The sequence below is a fragment of the Papio anubis genome, chromosome 4 (genome assembly GCF_008728515.1).
Source record: "Papio anubis isolate 15944 chromosome 4, Panubis1.0, whole genome shotgun sequence".
NCBI classification, from domain to species: Eukaryota; Metazoa; Chordata; class Mammalia; order Primates; family Cercopithecidae; genus Papio; species Papio anubis.
In genome coordinates, this window is record NC_044979.1 from 60,971,967 (window position 1) to 60,996,658 (window position 24,692).

General features: G+C 35.2%; 1 protein-coding gene across 11 annotated transcripts in view; it reads right to left on the reverse strand.

Annotated features, from left to right (window-relative positions):
* The window catches only part of CACNA2D1 (calcium voltage-gated channel auxiliary subunit alpha2delta 1), a 506,034-nt gene that overhangs the window by 120,173 nt on the left and 361,169 nt on the right, over positions 1 to 24,692 (reverse strand). For all 11 annotated transcript variants that reach the window (XM_021936120.2, XM_021936123.2, XM_021936118.2 and 8 more), the window contains 2 exons: positions 15,282 to 15,413; positions 765 to 834 (listed from right to left, as the gene is read on the reverse strand). In XM_021936120.2, coding sequence (XP_021791812.1) covers positions 765 to 834; positions 15,282 to 15,413 — 202 coding nt within the window. The remainder of the gene's footprint in view (positions 1 to 764; positions 835 to 15,281; positions 15,414 to 24,692) is intronic.

Consider the following 24,692-nt stretch of genomic DNA (forward strand, 5'->3'; position numbering starts at 1 on the left):
AATAATAGAAGATTTCCTGAATAAGTTACCATACAGTCTTCATCCAAATGATGGTATGTGTCTTTCCTCATGCCTATGTACTCAAATGTTATTGATATGAAAAGTGTGGGATACAAAGCACTATACTGTATATGTGAACTCATTTCTTAATATTCACACATTAAATACATTTTTAAAAAGCAATAAGGTACAATTAATCATTTAAAAAAACTCAAAAATAGTTGTTTTCCAGTAAGTCCAATAACAAATTATTGGTATTCTTCCAGCTTTATGTTAGGAGAACAAGTTGCTTCAGTAGTGAGGAACAAATAAAACTTCATTTTGGAAAAAAAAATCAAACCTAAGCTATATGAATATAACTAGGGGCAGCTTTTACCTTGGGGCCAATTCTCATTAGTTCACTGCCAGAGGCAAATTATCTCCTACTCTATCTCATCTCTGTTGGAGCTCTACTCCAAGCAAACTCGGATCCCTGCCATAGAAATCCCTACCAGCTAAGAGGTGAAGCACTGAGATTAAATATAAAACTTAAAGCAGTCCATTTGAAATGAATGTGATAAGTGGGTTCAACTGTATTAATTAGCAGTACCCACTTGAACTCATCATTTTCATTTACCTTTACCTATATTTACTTATTTTTAAAAATCAGATCACTTTCAATAAGTAGTTAATACTCATCCCAATAATAAAAAGATTTCGACTTTTTAGCAAATATATATCTTCTTGCCTATATGATCTTTTCATGGCTAGCTAAAAATTCTTACCATGGTCTTCTGCGTACATCATAAAGGTCAATCTTGTTTGGAGTTCTACTATTATCAACCCATGGTGAAGCTAAAAAAAAAAAAAAAAAAGAGAGAGAGATATTAAATCAAAATATTAGACATGCTCTAAAAATAATGAAACTTTTTTAAAAATCACAAAATGCAATAGATACGTAAGTTCACTTATGTACTTCAATGTTCAAATGGGAGATGTCATTTTTAAGCCCTCATAATATATTGCTTTAACATGGAAAACACCACAGTAGTACAAGAAGGAAGCCAATGATAGTCAATTCTCTTTTTACATGTTATTTCAAAAATAAATTTACATGTACAGTTTTTTTTTGGTGCTAGCTTAATATGTTTTAGTAGGTGTCCAGAGGTTATAACTTTTTTCTAACAGAAAACTTATGTGCCACTAATGAAAATTGTGCTTTCAATTATTTTCTCCCTATATTTTCATTCAATGCCATATTCTCTTGGTCTATATAAGACAACTGTTTTTCTTGAGTTTTTATGTAATAGAATTTTACCCAGTCCATGTTAAAATGATAACGAAAAGGTCAGCTGTAATTAACTCCATAGAAAGCTGTTTTCTTTAAATTTATTGTAATGATATGAAGTAATTCAAGCGCAGATTCAACAATCTTGTATGACTTTCACAGCCTTTATCATTTTGCAATAATCAGAAAAAACTTCATCTAATTGTATTGATTTTTAAATGCAATTAATTTAGATCTATTCAAATTAAATTGATACATGCTTTAACTAAAATGCTTTACAAAGCTTTACATGCACGCATACCTTAGACCTAATGAAAAAAATAAATGCTGATGGATTGGATGATAATTTCATGCTAAAGAAGTCCCTGTCCTTGAACATGTTTAAACATATGACTCCTGGGTAAATGCCTAATTCATATGACTTATGTTCCCCAATCAATTTCGTTTTTCTGAGGAACTATGGAAATTATGAAGAACTTTACTCAGAGTCAGGTTTATTAGCCAACTAAGATAATTTGGCCAATTAGGATACGTCAGAAACTATATACAACTAAACTCCTCCTTGACTGTAAAATTTTTTTCTTATTAGTAGCTATATTAAAAAATCATTTATTCATTTTAAATGACTAATCATATTTACATAAAATAGCAAGTTTAAATACAGCACTCTTCCAACCACCATTGACACAGTCAGTATAACTGAAATGGTGAGCTTACTGAAATTTGTTCAATTTGCACTTGCAGAAAGTGAGAGTCTGCGATGTAAAATAATCCTTTGTGTGTGTGTGTGTGGTAGTGCTATAATTAAGTAACAAGCATGCTGATACATACATCAGTTCACTTTCGTTATCCCTCTATAATATCTGACTCTCCAAGATGGGGTCTTAGCAATACCTAAAACTTTATAGAAATTGTATCCTTCTTTCAGTACCATGTTATGCTGATAATACATCTACTGCCGCTCAACTCCAAATGCACCCTTCTACCTTGCCCTATGAAAATGGATCTGAGCCTTTTAAATACTTTTCCTTTATCAGATGGCACATTTTCAAGGCTTGCCTGCAAATGATGCAAAACAGACACTGAGTGAGCAAAGGATTTTGCTTCCTTGTTTTGGTTTGTTTGCCCACAGGCTCTTGTAGCATGTGCTGCTGTCTGGTGTCTGTCTCCTGCACTGTCTGTATATTCTCCAGAGCTCAGCTCCTACAGTGTTGGAGTTTGCCCAAATTGCCCACTCCTGCAACATGGCCAGCTTCACCAGGCTCAGGCTCCAATCTGTCACCTGTATCCCTCCAGCCCCACCCCCTTCCCCAGGTATTTTTGTAGAGGACAGCTTACAAGGAAAGACCTGGAACCTCACAGGGTAAATTTGCAGCAAATCCTGTCAGTGTGACATCACAGTGACTTCTCCACCTTGGTGGGCCATGACCATGGCCTCTACAAGGTATGAACCTCAGCCTGGGAACTGGGGGATTAGGAGCTCTGCCTTGGGCACTCTACCTCAACCCTAGAGGCAGTTGTTATTACATATTAGATTATGTAATATTATATCTGATACTCATAAATCCTTTAGAGTTGTCTGTACTTTTAGCCAATCCCTTATTACTCCAATCCCCATTGTAGATAATTTTTTATTAAAAAATAGACTTTCCCTGTTCAAGATATTATATTTTTTCTGTCTCCTGATTGAACCAAGACTGACACAAACGTAGGGGGTAGATGAGAGAAGTGATTAGTTACCACTGCCAATATGACAGCAGCAATCCTGAGTTAAAAGTGGTGTGCAATGAATCTGATAAACAACTTAAAGAAATTGGAATTTGAAAGTTATGATTCAATTAGATTTTTGAATTGTTTGCCAATCACATTCATCTAGGATTTCTGTTGTCACTACCATTGCTAATTGAAATTAACTGTGATATATATCACTATGTTCAATAAAATGTATATCTTTCTTTAAGGAAAGAAAAAAGTTAAAAGGCTATCATTTACAGTATGAGCCAGGCTATTACATTTTAATACTGTTTATAACCTTCGGTGGTTTATATTTTAAAATATTAATAATCTTCTCTTAGAAGTTTTCTGAGATATTTACTCTTAGGTAGTAGCCCTTGATTAAACCAAATTAAGATATTAATGTTATGGTAAAATTGAACAACATAACTTCTTCTGTGATATTACTCATTCCCTTGTAAAATCCCATCATGTCATTTAAATAGTTCATTCCTTATATACACTCAGAATTATGAAAGATCAAAGAGTAAAAAAGCTAATAACCATACATTGTAATTCCCTGAAATAATCAGTTTCAAAACCATGCACAGTGAAAACTGCATGTTTAGAGAGGGAAAGAGAGCTTCCAAAATTCCTGTAAAAAGTGAAATGCTGCTCAGTTTAGATGACTTTTTACTGTTTTAGGAAGATTTGGGGACAGCAGAAAAGAGAACAGAAAATGACAGTTCACAATGTAGAAATCTCCTTTTTGAATGTCATCATTAAAGGTGATAACAATGATTTACAGGAATGTTTTCCCCTAATCAAAAATGAACCGTTAGTGTGTCCTTTACTAAATCTACTGGTCTACCATTTACTTCACCGTATACATAGGATGTGTTATGTGTGTTATCAAATTGTTGATTTAAGCAAGTATTTACTTGTACATTAACTCAGAATACTAATATATGTAATAGGAAAATATTCTTAAGAAAGTATGCAGATTTTAGTGACATTTTCTGGTTAATATGGTCTAAAAATAATAGCAAAGTACCCTTTTTTTTTTTATTTCAGCTGCTAGGAAAGAATAAAGCAAATAATGATGCATTCAGTACTGATTCTCTTGGTAGAAACGTCAAATGACAACTAATTGCATTTCCCAATTAAAAAGTTCAAGTGTATTTTTTCAATTCTAAAAACTTCACAGTCTTAGTCTCAGGATAATTTTAAAAAGTAAATTTCATATACTCAACAATGCCTTAAAAGTCACTCCTGGTCCTTTGCCTAGATCTAATTGGTGGACCATTATTTTCGGTTTGTCTCAATCATCTCCTATAGAATATTAGTCATGGCTCTGAACTGCAAGCCAAGATAATCAATTGGGACTATTTTCAAGCCCAAATTATTTCACTAAATGTGTACTGCATAGCTCACACAATTTTCACAAGTTTCAATGTTGTTCAATTACTATCATCCCAGAATGGATTCTCCACAGTCCCTAATTTGCACCATGGCTCCAATAACCAAGTTCAGGGTAGATAACTGTCATTAGAAGAATGTGGATTATACCCACACCAAGGTGCCAAAAAATCTAGGAAAGTGAATAGCTGGCTTTTCAGATTTTGAGTTATCTGCTCCCGAATACAACTTTTAACCTGGAAAATACTGAAAATACAGGAACAAGATTCTATGTTAGCCAGGGTGGCACAAATGCCTTAATGAAAAATCTGAAATCTTTGGTATCTTAGTATAGTAAAGTACTTCTAACTCAAATAACAGGCTAAGTTGTGCAGGGTGTGGAGAGTGGTAGTGCATGGATAGATTGTGCTCCAGGCAGTTATGCAGAGTCTTAAAGCTGGCAGAGCTTTTGCCTCCTTCAGCACTTGGATTCCAAGGGCATCCAGGACACTGGGCTTGCAGCTGCTGGATGGAGGGAGGAAGTGTGGAGAAGGCACACTCTAGTCCTAACGATCTCAGGCTGGAAGTGACACATATTACTTTCACTCATTTTCTATTGGTATGAACTTGCCACATGGTCCTACAGAGACCAAAAGGTGGGAGAAATGTAGTCCCTGCCTAGCCAGGGACTACATTTTTCTTTTTTAAAAGAAAATTTTAAAAGAAATTTTTTTTTTTTTTTTTTTTTTTTTTTGAGACGGAGTCTCGCTCTGTCGCCCAGGCTGGAGTGCAGTGGCCCGATCTCGGCTCACTACAAGCTCCGCCCCCCGGGTTCCCTCCATTCTCCGGCCTCAGCCTCCCGAGTAGCTGGGACTACAGGCGCCCGCCACCTCACCCGGCTAGTTTTTGTATTTTTTAGTAGAGACGGGGTTTCACCGTGTTAGCCAGGATGGTCTCGATCTCCTGACCTCATGATCCGCCCGTCTCGGCCTCCCAAAGTGTTGGGATTACAGGCTTGAGCCACCGCGCCCGGCCAAGAAATTTTTTTTTTTAAAGAAAATTTTTTAAAAGAAAATTTCCCAATGGAATGGGAAGACAGAACTTTGGTGGACAGCTAGCAACCCTGGTCACAGGTACAAGTGAACAATTTAAAAATTAGTAACATCCAGTACCTATTAGAACATCAAATTTTCTGTACTCAGCAATGTCTTCAAGTAATCCACCATGGAGATGACGGAGATGAGGATAAGCTAAATTTAGAACCTAACAAATAAATAAAACATACCAGTATTAAGAATTATTTCTAGACTAAATTTTAGGACTGAGGTGGTTTGCACAAGAAATTTACTGGTGAAAAGAACAACTGGAACTCATCTGGGCATTGTTGTTGATGTTGTTTGTGTTACTAACGAAACCACAAACCTGGCCTGTAGAAATGTAATTGAACCCTAAAGCAACTTTTGGGCACTAAACTTGCACCAGGAACAGCAAGCTATAAAAGTTCTTTAGCCTCAAGCACACCCCTTCAGATGTGTCAGAAAGTGTTTTAGACAAGATAGTTACTCCCACAGAACACTACCAGAAACAGAGAGATGAGCTAACCAAGAAATACAGCTTTAAGCAAGAGTAGGATATCTTTGTATTTCTTGCCTGATAGAATGGGATAGGGTGAATGGGTCAGTGATTGTCCTGTATTTCTCACTCTCATTTTACAGATGGGAGTTTTTATCATAGTTACGCAGCAGACGTGACCAATGAATATTATATATTTGGGCAGCAATGGGAATAGGGTAGAGAAAATAACTGGTACAAGGCTCTATTATAGGTAGTCAAATTAGGAAACATCCTACCTGATGGAGAGAACTGCATGTGACCCAGAGATCCTGGATTTTATTCATTTGTTGGGAATTTGAATCATCTACGGGGAGGAGCTGAGTATGTTCTACACGTGGGGAAAAATGGTATGCACAGATATTTGAAATGCCAGAAGAATGAACTGTAACAGGGCTTCAATATGCATTTCCTCCTCCTTCCTTCTAGTAAGAGTCCTCATGACTGCCCTGCCAGAAATTATACTTTTCAGTTTCTCTTGTCATGATGTAGCCATGTGATCAAATTCTAGTAGATAGGATGTGAGCAAAAGCGATATATGTGTGATCCTTCAATCACTCTTGTTGCCTTCTACTAATTTTCCCCTGTCTTCTCTTGGTCTCAAAAGTTTTATGATGGTATTGAGCCCATGTTAACCAGACAGATGAGGACAACAACCTAAAGAATGGCAGATAGCTGAAACCTCAGTTGCTGGATGACACCATGGACCAGGGTTACCCTAAGCACTGATTACCTATTCGGTAGAAATTTTACCTCAGAGTATTTTTTAAATGTTTCATTATATTGATTATTAAGTAATTGAGTCAGTACCTTGATACAGGTCAGGACTTTTCTCAATCATGCAACCTGGGTCAAGTATTAAAGCTAAGAGAATGCACAGGAGGCAAAATCTAAAAGGGGTGTTTTGAATAACTGACGGAGTACAATTGGAATGTTCGTAACACAAAGAGATGATGAACGCTTGAGGTGATGAATACCCCCGCTAACCCTGATGTGATTATTATACATTATATGCTTGTATCAAAATTATATACCTGCTATGTGCCCATAAAAATTAAAAACAAAAATAAAAAACTTAAAAAAATCTACTTCACTGTATTGCTCTCATTCCCATATATTTTTAGGAGAGTTTTATTTTGTTCCCAGGAAACTGCTTATTGCCATATAAGACTTCTAGTGAGTCCCAAGTAAACGGTCCCAAGTAATCAGTTACTTCTGAAAAATAAAAATCATTCCCAGATGGAATTTTCAAACGCTGAATGTCTCAAGCTTTATGGCTTAGAATCATCAAGGAGATTCACAGGCAGAAGGGAAGCCTGGAAAGCAAGTATTCCAGGTGAGTAAATGTTCATATGAAGAGTCTATTCTCTTGTCATTTTGAAATTGTCTTCTCACGTTGGATCTAGCCTAGTGCAGAAATTAAGATCATGAATTTGGGAACCAGCCTACCTGGATTTTTCACTGGGTGCATGAATTTGGATAAATTATTTAATCTTTTTTTTTTTTTTTTTTTTTTGCCCAGTAAAATGGGACTAATAATGCCACTTACTAGGATTACAGCTAAGACGTAATGAATTGTGCATATAAACACTTAGAACCACATTTGGCACAAAATAAGCACTGCATTTACAGATACCTGAAACAGTATCACTGAGTCACTGGAACTACTTATAGATTAAAGATTTTTTAAAATAATAGATTTTTATAGGATATGCTTAGATGTTAACCACTTAAAAGTATGTCCCTGTGACTGAGGCTTGAACATGATACTATTTCCCCATCTGACTCCATCTCCCTGATGCAAGCTGGTGTCACACCGTCAACAAAACTTTCTAGACATCTAAAACTGACTTCATGATATTAGCCTCAGAAACCTCATGGAGAATACTGACATAGATGAGAGGACAGGATGGGCAAGATGTGCAGACAGGGACCTAGAAAACAGTAACTCTATGTTCCTTAACATTCTCCAGCTGCTTGTTCTCCTTATTTCATTTTTATTTAGAAACTGATTCTCTACAATTCTACCCTAAAACTCTCTTTCAGTTATAGTACTTATGATCTTGACTTATTTATCCAGCTTAAAAAATACCTATTATACACTATATACATGAAACTGTGTTAGGTGATATGAGGCACACAAATGTGTAATTAACTATCTCTCACTGCATAGATTGCAATGGTTTTTAAAATGGCATATGCAAAATAAATTCTGGAAGAAGGTAAAATTCGCTATCTATTGTAACATATACAAAAACAAAATTATCTGAGAGAACAAAATGAAGAAAGACTGCTTTTGGGCAAGTCTTCATATATTGGTATTTTAATGTATTTATTTTATTTTAATTTTTTTTGAGATGGAGTTTCACTGTTGTTGCGCAGGCGTGAGTGTAATGGTGTGATCTCGGCTCACTTGAACCTCTGCCTCCTGGGTTCAAGTGATTCTCCTGCCTCAGCCTACCAAGTAGCTGGGATTACAGGTGCCCACCACCACAACCAGCTAATTTCTGTGTTTTTAGTAGAGATGGGGTTTCACCATGTTGACCAGGCTGGTCTCGAACTCCTGACCTCAGGTGATCCGCCTGCCTCGGCCTCCCAAAATGCTTTGATTACAGGCGTGAGCCCCCACTCTCGGCCTGCATTTTATTTTGAATGAACGATAAGATGCAATCGACCAGAGATAGGCTCTAGGAACTAGGCACATAGAGATACAAAAACAAAAAGGCAGATTTGTAGAATAGAAAATAAAACAAAAAAATTAAAAGGGGAGAAAATGTAATACAGGGGTAAACAATGAAGTTTGAACTGTACATTAAGAGATAAAACTGGAGATGCAGATTGAATTAGAATCTTTGGATAGTCTCAATGTCATGGTAAGAGAGCCAGATGCCATTAACTAGACAATGCCAGCTTGTATAATTCACCAGACAGCTGATAATCCAACTCTACCCCACATCACTTTTATTACTTTTTATTTTTCTAGATGGAGTCTCAGTCTGTTGCCCAGGCTTGAGTGCAGTGATATGATCTCGACTCACTGCAACCTTTTTTCCCAGGTTCAAGCAATTCTCCTGCCTCAGCCTCCTGAGTAGCTGGGATTACAGGTGCCCGCCACCACACCTGGCTAATTTTTGTATTTTTAGTAGAGATGAGGTTTCACTATGTTGGCCAGGCTGGTCTCGAACTCCTGACCTCAGATGATCCTCCCTCCTTGGCCTCCCAAAGTGCTGGGATAACAGGCATGAGCCACTGCACCTGGCCCTCCACATCATTTTGAAATAATTTTACTAGCTCTTTGCTTGCATTATATTTTAGTGTGTTTACAAGTTTTCATCCACCTATGAACTCCTCCAGAAAAAAAATCTCTTACTGGTATTAGAATCCTCAGGATATCTCAGTTTCTTCAGAAACAGGAGTTCTGCCTTGTTGTTATCAGTCTTTCCTCCTTTGTCCAGACTTAATTACACTGATGTAATCAAATAATTTTGAATTTTAATTTTGTTTCTGGGCAGTGAGTCTCGGTATTTAGGATATTCAGATGATATCACTCTATTGGTGGGAGAATGACTTTGATATTTCCACTGTAATATTTCCAAAAGTTTTTTTCTTTTTTTTTTTTTTAATTATACTTGTTCTGGGGGTACTTGTACATAACGTGCAGGTTTGTTACACAGGTATACATGTGCCATGATGGTTTGCTACACCCATCAGCTTGTCATTTACATTAGGTATTTCTCCTAATGCTATGCCTCCCCTTGCCCCCCATTCCCCGACAGGCCCTGGTGTGTGATGTTCCCCTCCCTGCGTCCATGTTTTCTCATTGTTCAACTCCCACTTATGAGTGAGAACATGCGGTGTTTGGTTTTCTCTATTTCCAGAAATTTTCTGTAACTTATAAACAATGGGCAGAAACCCATACACAGACACATGGTATTACAGCCAAGGATAAATCACCATAATTAAAAAAATAAAAGCCCTTTTAACAAAGCGGATTACTGGTAATACTGAAGATGCCAGATAATACACTTAAAACATTTTTACTTAAAGTGATACCTGTCTGTCAGCAGGAGTAGCAGTCAACAAGGACAAGTTGGGTAGTTAAATGAAATATTCAATAAAGTAAATCGTACACAAACACTTAATCCTTTAGATGTCCCATAATGCAGTCATTAAGTGACTTGGAAATAAGCGTGAGCACAGTAAGTTCTATGAGGCAAGTGTTGGGGTGGGCTTACTGGGAAATAATGTTAGATATGTGCTCCATAGAGAAAACCATGAAGTCTGACAGAGAAACATGTTTCTTATTTTTGTAAGCAAATATATTCAATTAGATGACAATAATGACATCGCTAAAAACATAAAACAAACTATGATTCCATAGGAACGAGTTTCCTAGTTTTGTAAGTCAAACTCTTAGATGATGGTGATAGTGATAGATTTCTTTGAAAAGTTTATATTTAGCGTACCTGAGAAGGTGCATGAAACATCTGATTTTTTGACAAAAAATCTTTTTCATTTTTCATAATCAAGTATACTGAACATAATGAATTACACAGCAAAGATGTTCTATGCATCTAAAAATGAATGACATAAGTATAGAAATTTGGTAACACATAAAGAAAAAAGAAACAGATTGAGATATGTATCTTAGAAGTTGAAAACAGCTAAAGTTTTGTAGCAATTCTTATTTACACATTTTGCATATAGTGTTATCCCCAGTCAAATTACAAATGGCTCCTATTTTCATATTGCCATCCTGTTTACCTACTCTAATCTGTGAGCAATAAAATCAATTATTTAGTCAGTTTAGGTATGACTGAATCCATGGCTGACCATAAGGTGAACAATTATTACAACTCTGTAATAATCTGTGAAAAATAAGACAGATTCAGGTAAGAGATAAGGTTATACAAAATGCAACAAAAATGCTACAGAATTGCCTTCATAATCAGGATGAATTCAGAATTTTAAAACAGTATATCATCCTTTTGTGTATGTGTAAGATGCATCCCACACACAATACAATTGGTGGATAGTATATAGCAAAGAAAACCATGTAATACGAAACCAGTGCTTGAGTATAAACAGAGCTATTTGTACCCTCTTGTCAACACCTCAAACTTTACTGTTCTAAGTTAAACTCATCACTTTACTCCCAAAATAAGAACTTTTGATTGTTAATTTTAGTAAACAGCTTTGATATTCTCATCCATTCAGCTTAAAATATGATACTCAACTTAGACTCTACGTCAGTCATTAAATTCATGTTTTTAAAAAATGAAGTCTGATATCATCATTTCTATTTAAGAATTCTTAATTCCTATTTGATCCCTTGTTCAGATCTTTAAAATTCCACGTCTGACCATTAAAATAGCATATCCTCTGGTCAAGTTTCCCCATGTCTTTCTCCTTCTAATCATAATAATAAGTGCTTTAATCATAGCATTACAGTGCCCAAAATGTTTGTGGCACTTTGCCTACACATTAAATCCCAAACCATTCTGACATCAAGGCCATATAATCTACCATTAATAAACCTTTTGATTCAATATTACTTTTTCTGTAACAAACTATTGGATTAACTGACCTCACTAGTCTCCAGCAGTAGTTGTTCATCTCCTTGTAGTTTTACTTTATGCCATTCTTCCCTCCAGAAACATTTTGCCTTTTCTTCTTCACTGACTTCATTTTCAATCCAAAGTTCATAAACCTCTTTTATGACTCTGATCCATAAGGACCTCTTCTTTTTCAAAATTTCTATAGCAACTCTATTGCTACTGTCTATTTAAGTGACTTGGCATTTAATCATTTAATAATTTGTATTGTAATCTAAATTTAAGATGTATAAGTTTTGACTCCCTAGATTTAAATTTTCTAAAAGGCAGAAACAACTTGTTATTTTAAAACACAAATGTGCACATAGAAACCATAGCGGAGATGCTTTCTGTTCCCCAATATCTGTTTTCCTCTTCTTACTTAGTACAGCCCCCTGCCATTTAGCTGGATATATGGCCATTTTGAAGGTAGCTATGACCAAGAGACCACTAAATTCTGGCCAGAAACAAAAGAGAATGTTTTATGTGATTTCCAGGAAGTTCCCTTAAAAAGGGGGGCACAGAACAACACCATTCTTTGCTTCCAATAAAGAGCACAAGTAACCACAATAAGGCAGAGGCCATGCTCAGAGAAAGACAGAGTAATGAGATCTGGGGTGCAGACCCCTTATTTGTATAGTTTCCCTACCTGCCACAGTCTATGTTAACTCTGATTGACATGAGTGGGCACAGGGTTGCTTCCCTAGCTAATGTTCTAGAAAGACTGATGGAGGACTCTCCTCAGTCACTGTGCAAGCCAGAGATCTCCGGTCAGTGATGCCCCTGCCCAGTCCTTGCTTGGGCCCGGGTTCACTGCAGGAGACACCCCATCTACTCTGCCTGCTGGTCAGCACCCGGCCTGTGCTCCAGCGTGGATCCCACAGTCATTGTGACTATGCACCCAGCCTTTGGCAGGAGGCAGTGTGTGAGCAAGTGAGTTCAGGCTCCGGCCTGCCATTCCAAGTGCTGGCACAGAAGTGGGCTGTTTGTGGGGCTTGTGGCTAGACAAGGCACGTTGTAAGTGACTCCCGTGGTGGACTCCGGCACCTCGAATGGGGAAACGTGCTGGCACCCAAGCAGGGGTGCCTCTGACCCCAAAGCACATGTGTCGGGCAGCTGTCCTCCACCAGCAGAAGGCAGAGGGCTATAGTGTTATAACTTCCTTTGTACCCGCATTTCGTAGATTCTTGTCACACTTCCAAAAAGAATGAGGTTATGCTGACAATGGAAGGGTGGGGAGGGTGGAGAAGAATCTTATTGAGCAATGAGAAAGCTCTCAGAGGAGAAGGAATGTAAGGGTCATTGCCCACCTGACGTCAGATCGTCTCTTGCCCAGTGTGTTTGGGTCTGGGGCTTTCATGGACTCAGAATGGAGAGTTCATGTTGATTGGTTTGTAAGTATTCAAAAAAGGCTAAAACAAAGGCACCACTCAAAGATGGGCATGACAGTGTAAAAAAACAATTAGAAAAGGGTAGGTATATGTGAAATAGGTGAAGAGCAGGGCTCAATCAGAGGAAAGCACATCAAACAAGAAGAGACGTTCTCAATCTGGTCCGGGGATTTACCAGACTTGCAGCTAGGCTTTAAACTGTCTTCGGCTTGAAGGCAGTGTTTCACCGGAAACCCGCCCCATCTTCACAGATTTTGTCTGTCTCCTGCCTCTGTCAAGACCACATGAATTCTGCTAAATATCTAAATATGTTTTCCAAGGTGAAGCAAACAAATGTCAACACATTTGAAAATACATGATTAGTGTTAAAAAATTAAAGCCATCATCCCTCAAATAGCATTTGAAATTAAAGAATTACAGAATATGTTTTATTAGTAATTTTTAAAGTTAACGGCTAGTTGTTAAAAGAGCCATTTTTGAAAGGTGTTTACAATATAACTTATCTTTCCATCCACCTCTTGATCCCCATGTTTTATCTCCCATTTTGGATGCATTCTTTCCTTCCTCTCCTCTTGTTTTTCTCTAGTAACCCTTTTCTCTCTTTTCCTCTACATCATCATTTTCTCTCTGATACTGGGCTCTTGGTTGCTCATTATCATCCTAATTTTCTTTTATCATTTCCTTCTTTGCCTTACTTCTATATGGAATATTGTTATGATAAGTGATATATTAAGAGACTTAAAAGCAACATAATGCTGTAAGTTGTTGACAAATATATTCTTATATTTGTATATTATAGGATAGGACATCAGATGTCTATTTCCTGTATTTTAAATTATATCAGGTCTTATAATTTATAAATGTTTTATAAGACCTGATATAATTTTAAGGTTTATTACATCAGATTTATTATGTGCATGAGTAGTGCTGTCTTTTTCCTTTACGTTATCTAAGTATTATATACTCAAATTTTACGTCTTCTGATACATAGTATTAAACATGTTAATAAACTAATAAGATTATGTCTAGAAGGGTTCTACTAAAATGAACAATATTTCATAAAGGGAAAATTCCCCTATTATAATAATAAACTATGTGATATATTACCATCAGATATTAATACAAATATTTAATTATAACTCATTTTTTCAATATTTAATACAAACTTGGCTTCTCCTAGTGTGTTGGACTTATGTGGAAACATTATTACTGATTTTACCATCTGGGATCTGCAACCCTGTCCAAATTATATGGTCTTTACCTAATTTGAGTACCGTTAGGTCCATTGATATCCAGATACTTACATTCATTGCTATAATATTACAACCCAAAGTTATGCTTTCTAATTTTTATTCACCCCTATTTACTGCTGTGACTTTTTATATGAATAACTCAATTTATTAAACATGTTTAGGACACCCAAGTCTCAAGAAGAATTATGCTATTTAAAGTCATACTGTAGACATTTAAAGCCAAATTACCTAGCATGTATCCCATAACTCAATCATGTTTGAGAAAGAAAATGCATTTTATGTTTTTCAGCTTGCGTTAAAAATTGGAGAAGTTAAAAACACCAACAGACATTTCACTTAAAAGTGTTTTCAGGATGTCCTAGGAATTGATTTTTCATGTTTTGCTATAGAAATTACTATTTATTTCTCCTTACTTTTTTACAATAATACATATTTATAAAAAGACTTTTTCATTTTAACATAAAACATATTCATCTTCATTGAGTATATACGATCACTGAGATGCACTCAGAAGTAATACAACCTGACACATAAGAAAAACTATATTTTCTTTGTGATTTCATTTTATTTCTTGTCCTACTCATTTTAACAGATCCACATCTACTGATTAAAGAAACACATTAAACTTTTGTTACAAATGTCAATCACAGACCTAAAACCTGAAGATAAATATTTCAATTAATTTATAAAAATTCAATTCAATTCTCTAACATGACTCACAGCTTGGTGCATGCTGAGCAGTTGGGCCTTTATCTCAGAGCTGTTTTAAGATTGATGGTAATTTCCTGTTCCAGGTATATAACTAAGGATACCTGCTCATGGTCTCACAGCAGCATGGCCTGATTCCAGGTACTAACAGCTCCAGTTGCTCCTTAAGTATTTCAGTTTAAAGTGATTGTGGTCAATCTAAAGCCATGTAAAGAGGAATATTCCTTCCTTATATAAGTAGTGTGATATAGTCATCTTTTTCTTACAATATCAGGGAAGATAACAGAGTATTCTCCAGAAACATTGAGGCTATAACTTGACAATGATTGAATCACTAAGCACCTACCTGGATAATATCGAGCCAGGCCAGTGGCACTGCCAAAAACCTGCCACAACAGTGAAGGGTCTTCCTCTCGATTTTTTTTGAAAACTTCATCTAAGGCACTTGTCCAGTTGAGTTCATTTAACACAATTGTTGCTAACAAAAAAAAAAAAAAAAGGGAAACAATTCAAATTTATAATTAAAAACTGAATCTGTCTTCATTTATTTAGAAAATAACATTAAATATGTTCATTGTTCTACTTCTAAAAGAACTCTAATCCAGTGGTTATCAACATTTTCGACATTTTAGAGGACAGTTTGAACCTACTACCAACATGTACACGGTATTCATTGAAAGATGATAAATCAAGACATTTATCCTCTGGAAAGAATTTCTGAAAACAAAACTTTATATGACAGTGGCCCTAGTGACATTTTGGCCTAGGTTATTCTTTGTGGTGAGGTCTAATCCTGTGAACATGTTTAGCAGTGTCTCGGGCCTCTACCCACTAGACACCAGTACCTCCCCACCCCCAAGCTGTGACAAGTGAAAATGTCTCCAGACTGTCAGACAGCCCCTGTGGGCAAAATCCCTCCTGATTGAGAACCACCATGACACATAAAATATGAGGAGGCATGAGTGGTGTTCCTTTTTATCCTCGGAGGTAGTTCTGAGGAAAACTATGGGGCACCTTAAGACAGAGTTTTAAGACCACAGTAATCAACTATTGATGACTCTCTGCGGCAGAGCAACATAAATTAGCCTGCTAGTTTAAAAAAAAAAAAAAAAAGTTGAGCATAGCTTATTAACTATGTTTACATAACAAAATTGTACGTATTTTAATAATGGGAAAATTTATTCAGAGGCTTGACAATATCAGTGTTAGAAACCAACTAGCTGACACTTTATCACTACCTTCATAAACAATAGTGTTTTTTTCCTCCTGGTTAGTTATCTTAATAATTAAGATCGTGGTGCCAATAAGGGTCAGGTGATTGATTTTGATACGTATTTATAACCAGAAACTGATCTTGGATAGGTATTAGAAACATATACCATTCATTACAATGAAAGCGAAGCAATTATAATGCAGGATATAATCTAGGTTAAAATAATACATAATTTATAATTATGGGCCTTCATGATCATAACTTCTCAAGTCTAGCATATGAAAAGTTGAATTGGCCTAATATAATTTTCTCTCTACACAAAAACATGACATAGAAAATTTTCTATGTAAAATACACACCATGCCCCGAGAGATTAGCAGACTGGGCCACTTTGCATTTGACAATCTCTGACCTAGCCTGAACACAGTGGAAATGTGATTAGGATGAAGACTGGAGATACAGCTTAATTTTCTTCTATTTTTTTCTGTGATGACAGCAAATAAAAGAAATGAATGCCATCATGGTTAAATCATGCACAAGCCTTTTTAAAGGTAAAACTAAAAGGGCGCCTGTGAAACAAGATGCACAGCCTATGTGTTTATATTTTAAAGTTTGTATCATTTACCAAAAAAGAAAACAGAAACAAGGTGATTGTGAAACTCTTCTGGGACCAGCATGCTAACGCAGTCCTCATTATTGAAAACTAACAAGATTTTCATTTTTATGGATGCGATTATTTTCAAAAAGATCAGTTGTGTGTGTGTGAATATTCATGAGCTGCGTCAGATCCATCATGCATCTGAGATACTGGAGAATTCATATTCAAAAGCATGATCCAATGAACACTAAGCGGCCGGTTATATGAGAATTTATATTCACACAGATAACCTGAACTGATACCCACTATTCATGAATATTTATATCAATATACAAAATAGCACAGAAAGAGGAACATTGTGTTTTCTCTTAAACATTTATGACTATTATAGTAATATTGTACTAAACAAATGTTTATTTATGATCCAGATAGACTTCATTAATCCCCAATCTATTCTATCTCTTTAATTTCCTTGATTCTTTCATTCATATTAGGCAACAACATCTAGTTATTTTTAATCAAGTTTTATTTGTTTTCAAGGCTGCTAACTTTTTCTTAGTTTTGATAACTCAACAGCTACTAAGTATTGGGTACTGACACACTGATTGTGAATTATACTTTTATACACTGAGAGAAAAAGACAAGTTCTAAAATATTCCTATTATCCTGGCAATATGTTTTAAAGTTTCCAGTTGATGCTTTGAAAATTTTCTTTACCAGGCAAACCATTACTAAGGTAGATTTCAAAATATTTTTCTCAAGATGTGTTCATCTACAAATGAGCAAATAATATAAAGAATTCTCAGACTAGGCACTAGAACTGATTTTAAATTTGACTCAGAATGAAAGTACTGGTATTGCACACCTATCACATCTGTTTGGTTTATAAATTTGATAATACTCAATGTGTAGTAAGATGTAAGAATACAGATACTTCCACGTGTTAGTATATAGTTACAGGGACTTTTTAATGCAATCATTATCCTATTAGTCACAGTCTTTTTATGGATATCCAGAAATCAAAATTCAAAGAGGATCTACCATAGGAATGCGAAATTACTACAGCCTTTGTAGAGGGCAGTTTGACTGGATCTACCTACCAACATTCACATGGTGTTCAATGAACAATGTTCTTCAAGCGATTTATACTACGTACAGAATATGAGTCTCCAGTTCTTCATCAGAGTATTATAGAGCAAGAATCATTCATTCAATTATACCATTCAAATTCCTTAAAATACCAAAGCTAGAAAGTAGGATTAGATGGTTTCACTAGGAAAGCTTTTTCTCAAATAATATTGAAAGCAGCTTAAAAAAAAAGGAAAAGAAAATATATAAAGCATCAAAGCAAACAAGGAAGAATAAATGCTATTTTAGACCTTGGGTTATCTGCCTATATTTTTCTGATCCATATTATGAATGATATTTGACTAATAAACCTATATTACTCTGGTACCTTGAAAAGACCAGACTATTTTTCTTCTTAACCTTATAAAATTAAATAGATCATCCAGAATTACTAAGATGCCTAACATTTCTCCATCTTTATGCTATTAGCACACTCAGGATAAATAATGCTGGAATAAGAGGGTAATCTGTAGATGATGGAATACTATAACACTAAATGCACAATACTGGCCATGCTAAAACAAGTTTATGTCATTTCCTAGATATGAATTGTGCTCTGTCATTTCCATTGTACTTACACACACATTATCTCTCTTTTTCTGCCCTTGTCTCTATCTCTCCCCAGGATGCCCCTTAACTCCCATCTCTGTTTCTGTCTGTGTCTCTAAATGTGAGGGTAGAGTTTATTCAGGAAGATTTTTTTGAACTAACTATTCTGGTTACCACCGGGTAAGTTAAGTGCTTTTTAAAGTTAAAAGTTGTTTTCAGGAGATCCTTTGTTTTATATTATAAAGAGTTTATGTGGTTATGCTAGTGCCTTTCTCTATTCTTAGAAAGTATTTTTAGTCTCTCCTGTTTTCCTGACACTGTAGTTCTTAAAAAATAAAAGGTATAAAACATGATTCTTTCATAACAGGAAAAATAAAACAAGGCCAAATTACTTGAAAAATCATTTTCAGCAAATATTACTCTAGATTATGAAACTGTATTTTTCATTCATATAAAAACCTAATCTCAAAAAATAATTGTGGAATTCTGATTCACTGAAGTTCAATAAATTTCAATGAAATTCAACAAAAAAGTTTTCATTTGTCATTGTATATTATAAAGACTTTAAAATGCAATTATTATTCTATAAGTCATAATCTTTATTTGAATGTCCACAGCAAACAATCAAAATTCAAAGGATTTTATTTAATTGTGGAAATATCAATGTAAACTAGTAGCCAAATAATGTTTAATATAAAAATTCCAGAATAAATTTTCTTTAGAAAAAAACATAGTATTTTTGGCCATAAAAATCCTTTTATTTGGCAAGTTATATTTAATAATATTTATAACAGGTGAACGATATCCTATAAATTGGTATTATTTAAAATTATATTGTATTACATATTCTCAATTATATATTCCATGATCTTTTTGGCACTGGGGACTGGTTTCGTTAATGACATTTTTTCCACAAATGGAGGTGAGACATGGTTTCGGGATGACTGTTTCACCTCAGATCATCAGGCATTATTAGATTCTCAGAAGGAGCGTGGAACCTAGATCATGCACATGTGCCGTTCACAACAGGGTTCATGCTCCTATGAAAATTTAATGCTGCTGCTCACCTGACAGAAGGCAGAGCTCAGGAAGAAATGCTCTCCTGCTGCGTGGCCCGGTTCCTGACAGGTCAGAGACCTGGACTGGTCCATGGCCCAGGGGTTGGGGACCTTTGTTCTATATGATACATTATTTATTATAGATTATTTCAATAGTTGCCCTCTTTTTCTTCCCTACCCCTGACAAATAGTAATGCTTTACATTCATATACACTTCCAGTTTCTTGCTTCAGATGAGATTAGAAGTACATGAGTGGTCAAAAATTTTTCACTATAGAAGACCACTCAATGACAATCTAGCCTTGAACCTACTACCAGTTACTGACAAATTTAGCTAATTGTCTTAGATTAGGAGTATAATTAGTTCTCATTTTCTGTCAACTTTTAAGAAATGAAGATCTTTATCCCTGTTAGAAAATTTGATTTTGTAAAAATGAAGTCTTTTATAGATGTCCAAGGCCAAGCCTCCTAAAAGCAGTGAATGCTTGGAAAACAAACCTTGACTTTGAGGCCTCTATTCTGAATGGCATAACAGGATTTCACTGATAATTGATTCAGAATGCCAAGCATACATCTCTATTCTTTGTTTACTTAGTTTTCAAAAACATGGCCTTGGTGTTCAGCAATTCTCTCTTTTAGAGTATTCTATTGTTCAGTCTGGATTCTCAAGGGAAGAAAGAAAAATCTAATTTGTAACAGCACAAAAGAAACCCCTTACATTTGCTGCTAATTCTTCTAAAAGACACAACTATTCTATCTATATCTTGTTTATGACAAGGAATACAGAATATTTGACGAGCTCTGAATCCAATGTTCTTCTGCAAACTTCAACCAATAAAATGTTGCACTATTGCTCCCTCTTAAGTCTGAATTAAGTTTGAATTAAGTTTGCATACATTTTCTTGATTTATTCAGGGTCCAAGGCCTCACCATACATTGATGGCACCATATGACTATTTGAAAAATGTTAATGTTATTTTTAATGTCAACTACAACTTTGTAACAGCTTTATTGAGATGTCATTGACATATAAAATCATGTAGAGTATGAAATGTGATGTTTTAAAATACCTGTATGTTGTAAAATCATCATCAAAATCAAGTTCATTAACTTATCCATCACCTTTACATAACTACCATTAGGGTAGAAGTTGGGGGAATTAATTTAAGATATATCCTCCTAGAAAATTATAATACAATATTGTTAATTTTCCTCACCATGCTGTATATTAGGTCTCCAGAAATTACACATCTTTTAAAACTGAATCTTTGTACCCTTACCTACAGCTTTCTGAAAAAGCATATTTATGCAAGAAAAAAGAGAAAAAACATTTGTTATGACTTGCTGAAAATATAAAATAACTTTAATAAGTCTTTGATAAGAGATGTAGCTATTAAAGATATGTAAGGGACAAGATACTAAAAATTACTTTTGTTTAACAATACCAAATATCGTACAGTTAAATAAGTAGAGCAAGAAAACAGGCAAAAATGTTTACTATTTCATGTAATTTATACTATTCTATTACAGTCTTGCATTGAGATGAAAATTAGCATATTCAAACAACTGTTACTAATAACAAATATTAACTTAGTAATATTTATTAATCACTTACTTCATGCCAAGTATTAATGATTTCCTATGCATCATTTAACTTTTAAAATGACACTTTAAGTGGAATATTAGTATTATCTTCCCTTTTACATAACAAAAATAAAATCTCAAAAGGTTATACAAAAATCACACAGTGCAAGCTGTAGAGACGGTACTCAAACAAGTATACTAGATTCCAAAATCCCTGCTTATGAGCTATTTATTTCTAGGCTTTCAAAACTTTTTGTGTAGCTCTGATTATCCAGAATTTTAAATCCAAAAAAACAAGATTGACTACACCTTTGTAACACAATGGTTCCTAATTAAGACCTATATTTCACCCCAGAGAACATTTGGTGATGTCTAGGACATTTTTCATGGTCATGACTAGTTGGATGCTATTGGCATCTAGTGAGTAGAGGCCAGAGATGCTTTAAACATCCTACAATGCACAGGATAGAACCCACAGAAATATCAATCCTAAAAAGTCAGTGGTGCCTAAGTTGAGAAACCTTGTTCAAGTATAACTACAAATACAATTGATCAACTTTGGGGGGAAAAAAGCAGTGTACCCAATGAATAGTGTCAATAAAAAACTACAGTAAACTTCTGGAAAATAAAAGTTTATATATTTAAAACTATTTCTTTGTGATAGTAAATTTTGTCTATATTTTATTCTACATTTTGGCACTCTTTGGGTTGGGCAAATTTTCATTTTAGTTTTGAAAACTTACTATTCTCTTCCTTAAACAAGCAGGCAAGGGTTTCAAATCTAGTTTTTAGTGCCCTTAAATGTTACCTCCTCCACACCTTTCATTTTTGGACAATCATAGAATATTAGAGATTTTGTTTAGTTTTAGATTCAGCACTTATTGTAAATACAATTCTAAACAAAAGATATCTTTTGTGACATATGTTCATTTCACAACATATAAATAAGGTAGTCATGAAAAGAGTTGCATTATCAAATAAACTGAGCCAGATGTCACTAATTTTATTCACCAACCTTAATCTCTGAAAAGAAAGATGTTAATAAGAAGAAACCTACTGATCTAATTAAGTGCACAGGGAAAAAAAGAATCCACTTTAAGGAGAAGACGGTGTGCATAAATATTAAAATGAATGAATCTTTTCAGTGGATTTGGCTAATGGAATCTCATCTAATCCCAGTGTAAATGAAAGATTAATAAGGTACAGGGAGATGGGAAGACCAAATCTAATCTCCCTAATCATGTCTCGGGCACAAGAATCTACCTCCCACTGAGGATGGGCGAGCAGAAGGCTCCGAGGCACACAAGGACCTTGATGAGGAGATAAGCCTTATTCCTACAGTTAATTTGGTACAAATGTGAAAAGGCCCTTGTCCTTGTCAGTTGTCTAGCCCCTGTATTACTGAGATTTCCGGCCTTGCCCCCTATCGCTTTAGCTTCCTGCAGACTGCGCACCTGGCCAATGCCCAGAACACAGCTGTTCTGCTTTAATGAAATCTGCAAATTGTGGAGCACAGAGGAGGAGCTCAGAAGAAATCCACTTTATTATTAAAGAAAATAAGGGTAATGCAAGGGGAATAGAAGACACTAGGATCTAATATCATGTCTACTAATTGAAGGATTTAATGTCACTTGAAATAAAATGATAATTGTAAGATTTGAGGAGGGAGAAGGGCTGTATTTTATATAAGAAACCTCAGAAATACAGGAGCCCAAGGTCAAAATATTATTTTATCCTTCAAGCACTCTAAGTTTCTCTTCTTAGTATTATCAAAACAAAATATTATTAATGATTTTGATAGCCTAGAATCACAATCACTGGCACAACATGCTACTTAAAACAAATCATTTAACTTCTTGTGCATCTGTTCTTTTCATCTAAAAAAATGAATATAGCTATATAAGGATCCTAGATTGCCTATAGGGTTGGTGTGAAGGTCAAATCAATCTATGAATGAGAACTGAATTAGCAAGCGCATTTTTATTCCAGTTCTTTCCTCAGCTAGATTAAAATACTGTAAGGTGCATATCTCCTTAAGTGTCTTACATAGACAACAGCTTTTGACATGTCAGCATATTGTTTTAGTCTGGTCAGTAATTTTCCTTTCCTTGAACAAAAACACATTTCTTTTACATAGAGCAATTAGAATGTAATTCTGTTGATGTTGTGTAAAGCAATATTCCTTCTGCTTAACCTCCTAATTTATTTAAACGCTCTCACATCATAAGATACTCTTCATTAGAATCAACTAGTTGAAAATTTTCATTTCAAATTTAGGAACATTATCTAATTTGTAAATATAAACTAGAAATTTTAGCATAATTATCTGAAGAAAATACAATATCTTCTATTGATACTATTTCACAGTCACATTTTTTTTTTTTTTCTTGAGACAGAGTCTCACTCTGTTGCCCAGGCTTGAGTGCAGTGGCACCATCTCGGCTCACTGCAAGCTCCACCTCCTGGGTTCACGCCATTCTCCTGCCTCAGCCTCCCAAGTAGCTGGGACTACAGGCGCCTGCCACCATGCCCGGCTAATTTTTTTTTTTTTTTTTAGTAGAAACGGGGTTTTCAACATGTTAGCCAGGATGGTCTCGATCTCCTCACCTCGTGATCCGCCCGCCTCAGCCTCCCAAAGTGCTGGGATTACAGGCGTGAGCCACCGCACCTGGCCCACTTCACAGTCATTTTTATGAGAAATTTGAGTATTTGTAATTAAATGTGTAAATAAATTGTTAAATTTCTATTGTATATTTTAGAGTAGTATTTCAGTAAATACATAGCCTGCTAAATTCTGGGTACATGAGAACAACAAGAAATACCCTAAAGATCTTTCATTTAGACCTTTAAAAGGGAAATAAAATGTGTGAGTTTAAAAAACATCAGAAACTCTGAGAGCAGAGAAATGAAGCTGGAAGCCACAAAAGAATGAATATGCAATTAAGACCAAATTTAAAGGACTCCAAATTAAAGTGTGTGTATGTTTTTTTTTTTTTTTTTTTTTTTTTTTTTTGTCATGCATACTATAGATTTTCTTGCTGGTGAAGCCTTTTTCTAAGTGGTATTTTTTAAATGAGCATGTGAATGTATGTAATGTGTGCAAAAACTATTCTCATCCATTATCCACCCTCTCACAGACTGCACGTCTTTCTGTCAGAAGTAACCACTTGACCTTGGGAGAGTATTTCACCCTCTCTAAACCTCAGTTTCCTCACCCACACAGTGGGGATAATAATAGCATCTGCATCACAGGGCCGTTTTTGAAGATTATACATACTTAGAATACTACTTGTCATTTAGTAACTGCACAATAAATGTTACCTGCTCTCATCATTAATCATCATTTTCTCTGTCTCCTAATGCTCAGCATTTAAAATATATTTTTAATTTATCTTGATTAATTCTGATCTGACTCCTACAAGGCAAGTATGAGTGACTAAAACCTAGTATTTTCTTCTTCCTCAAGGAACTCTTGTCCTTCTTACCCCAACCCCAGTAATGTCCAACAATACACTTATTTTTTTTGCTATGAATCTCATGAAGAAAATACTCTATTAACCTTTGCATTTCCAATGCTATATAAGACAATGGCAAACTGGATAAAAGATTTTTAATATATTACATAAT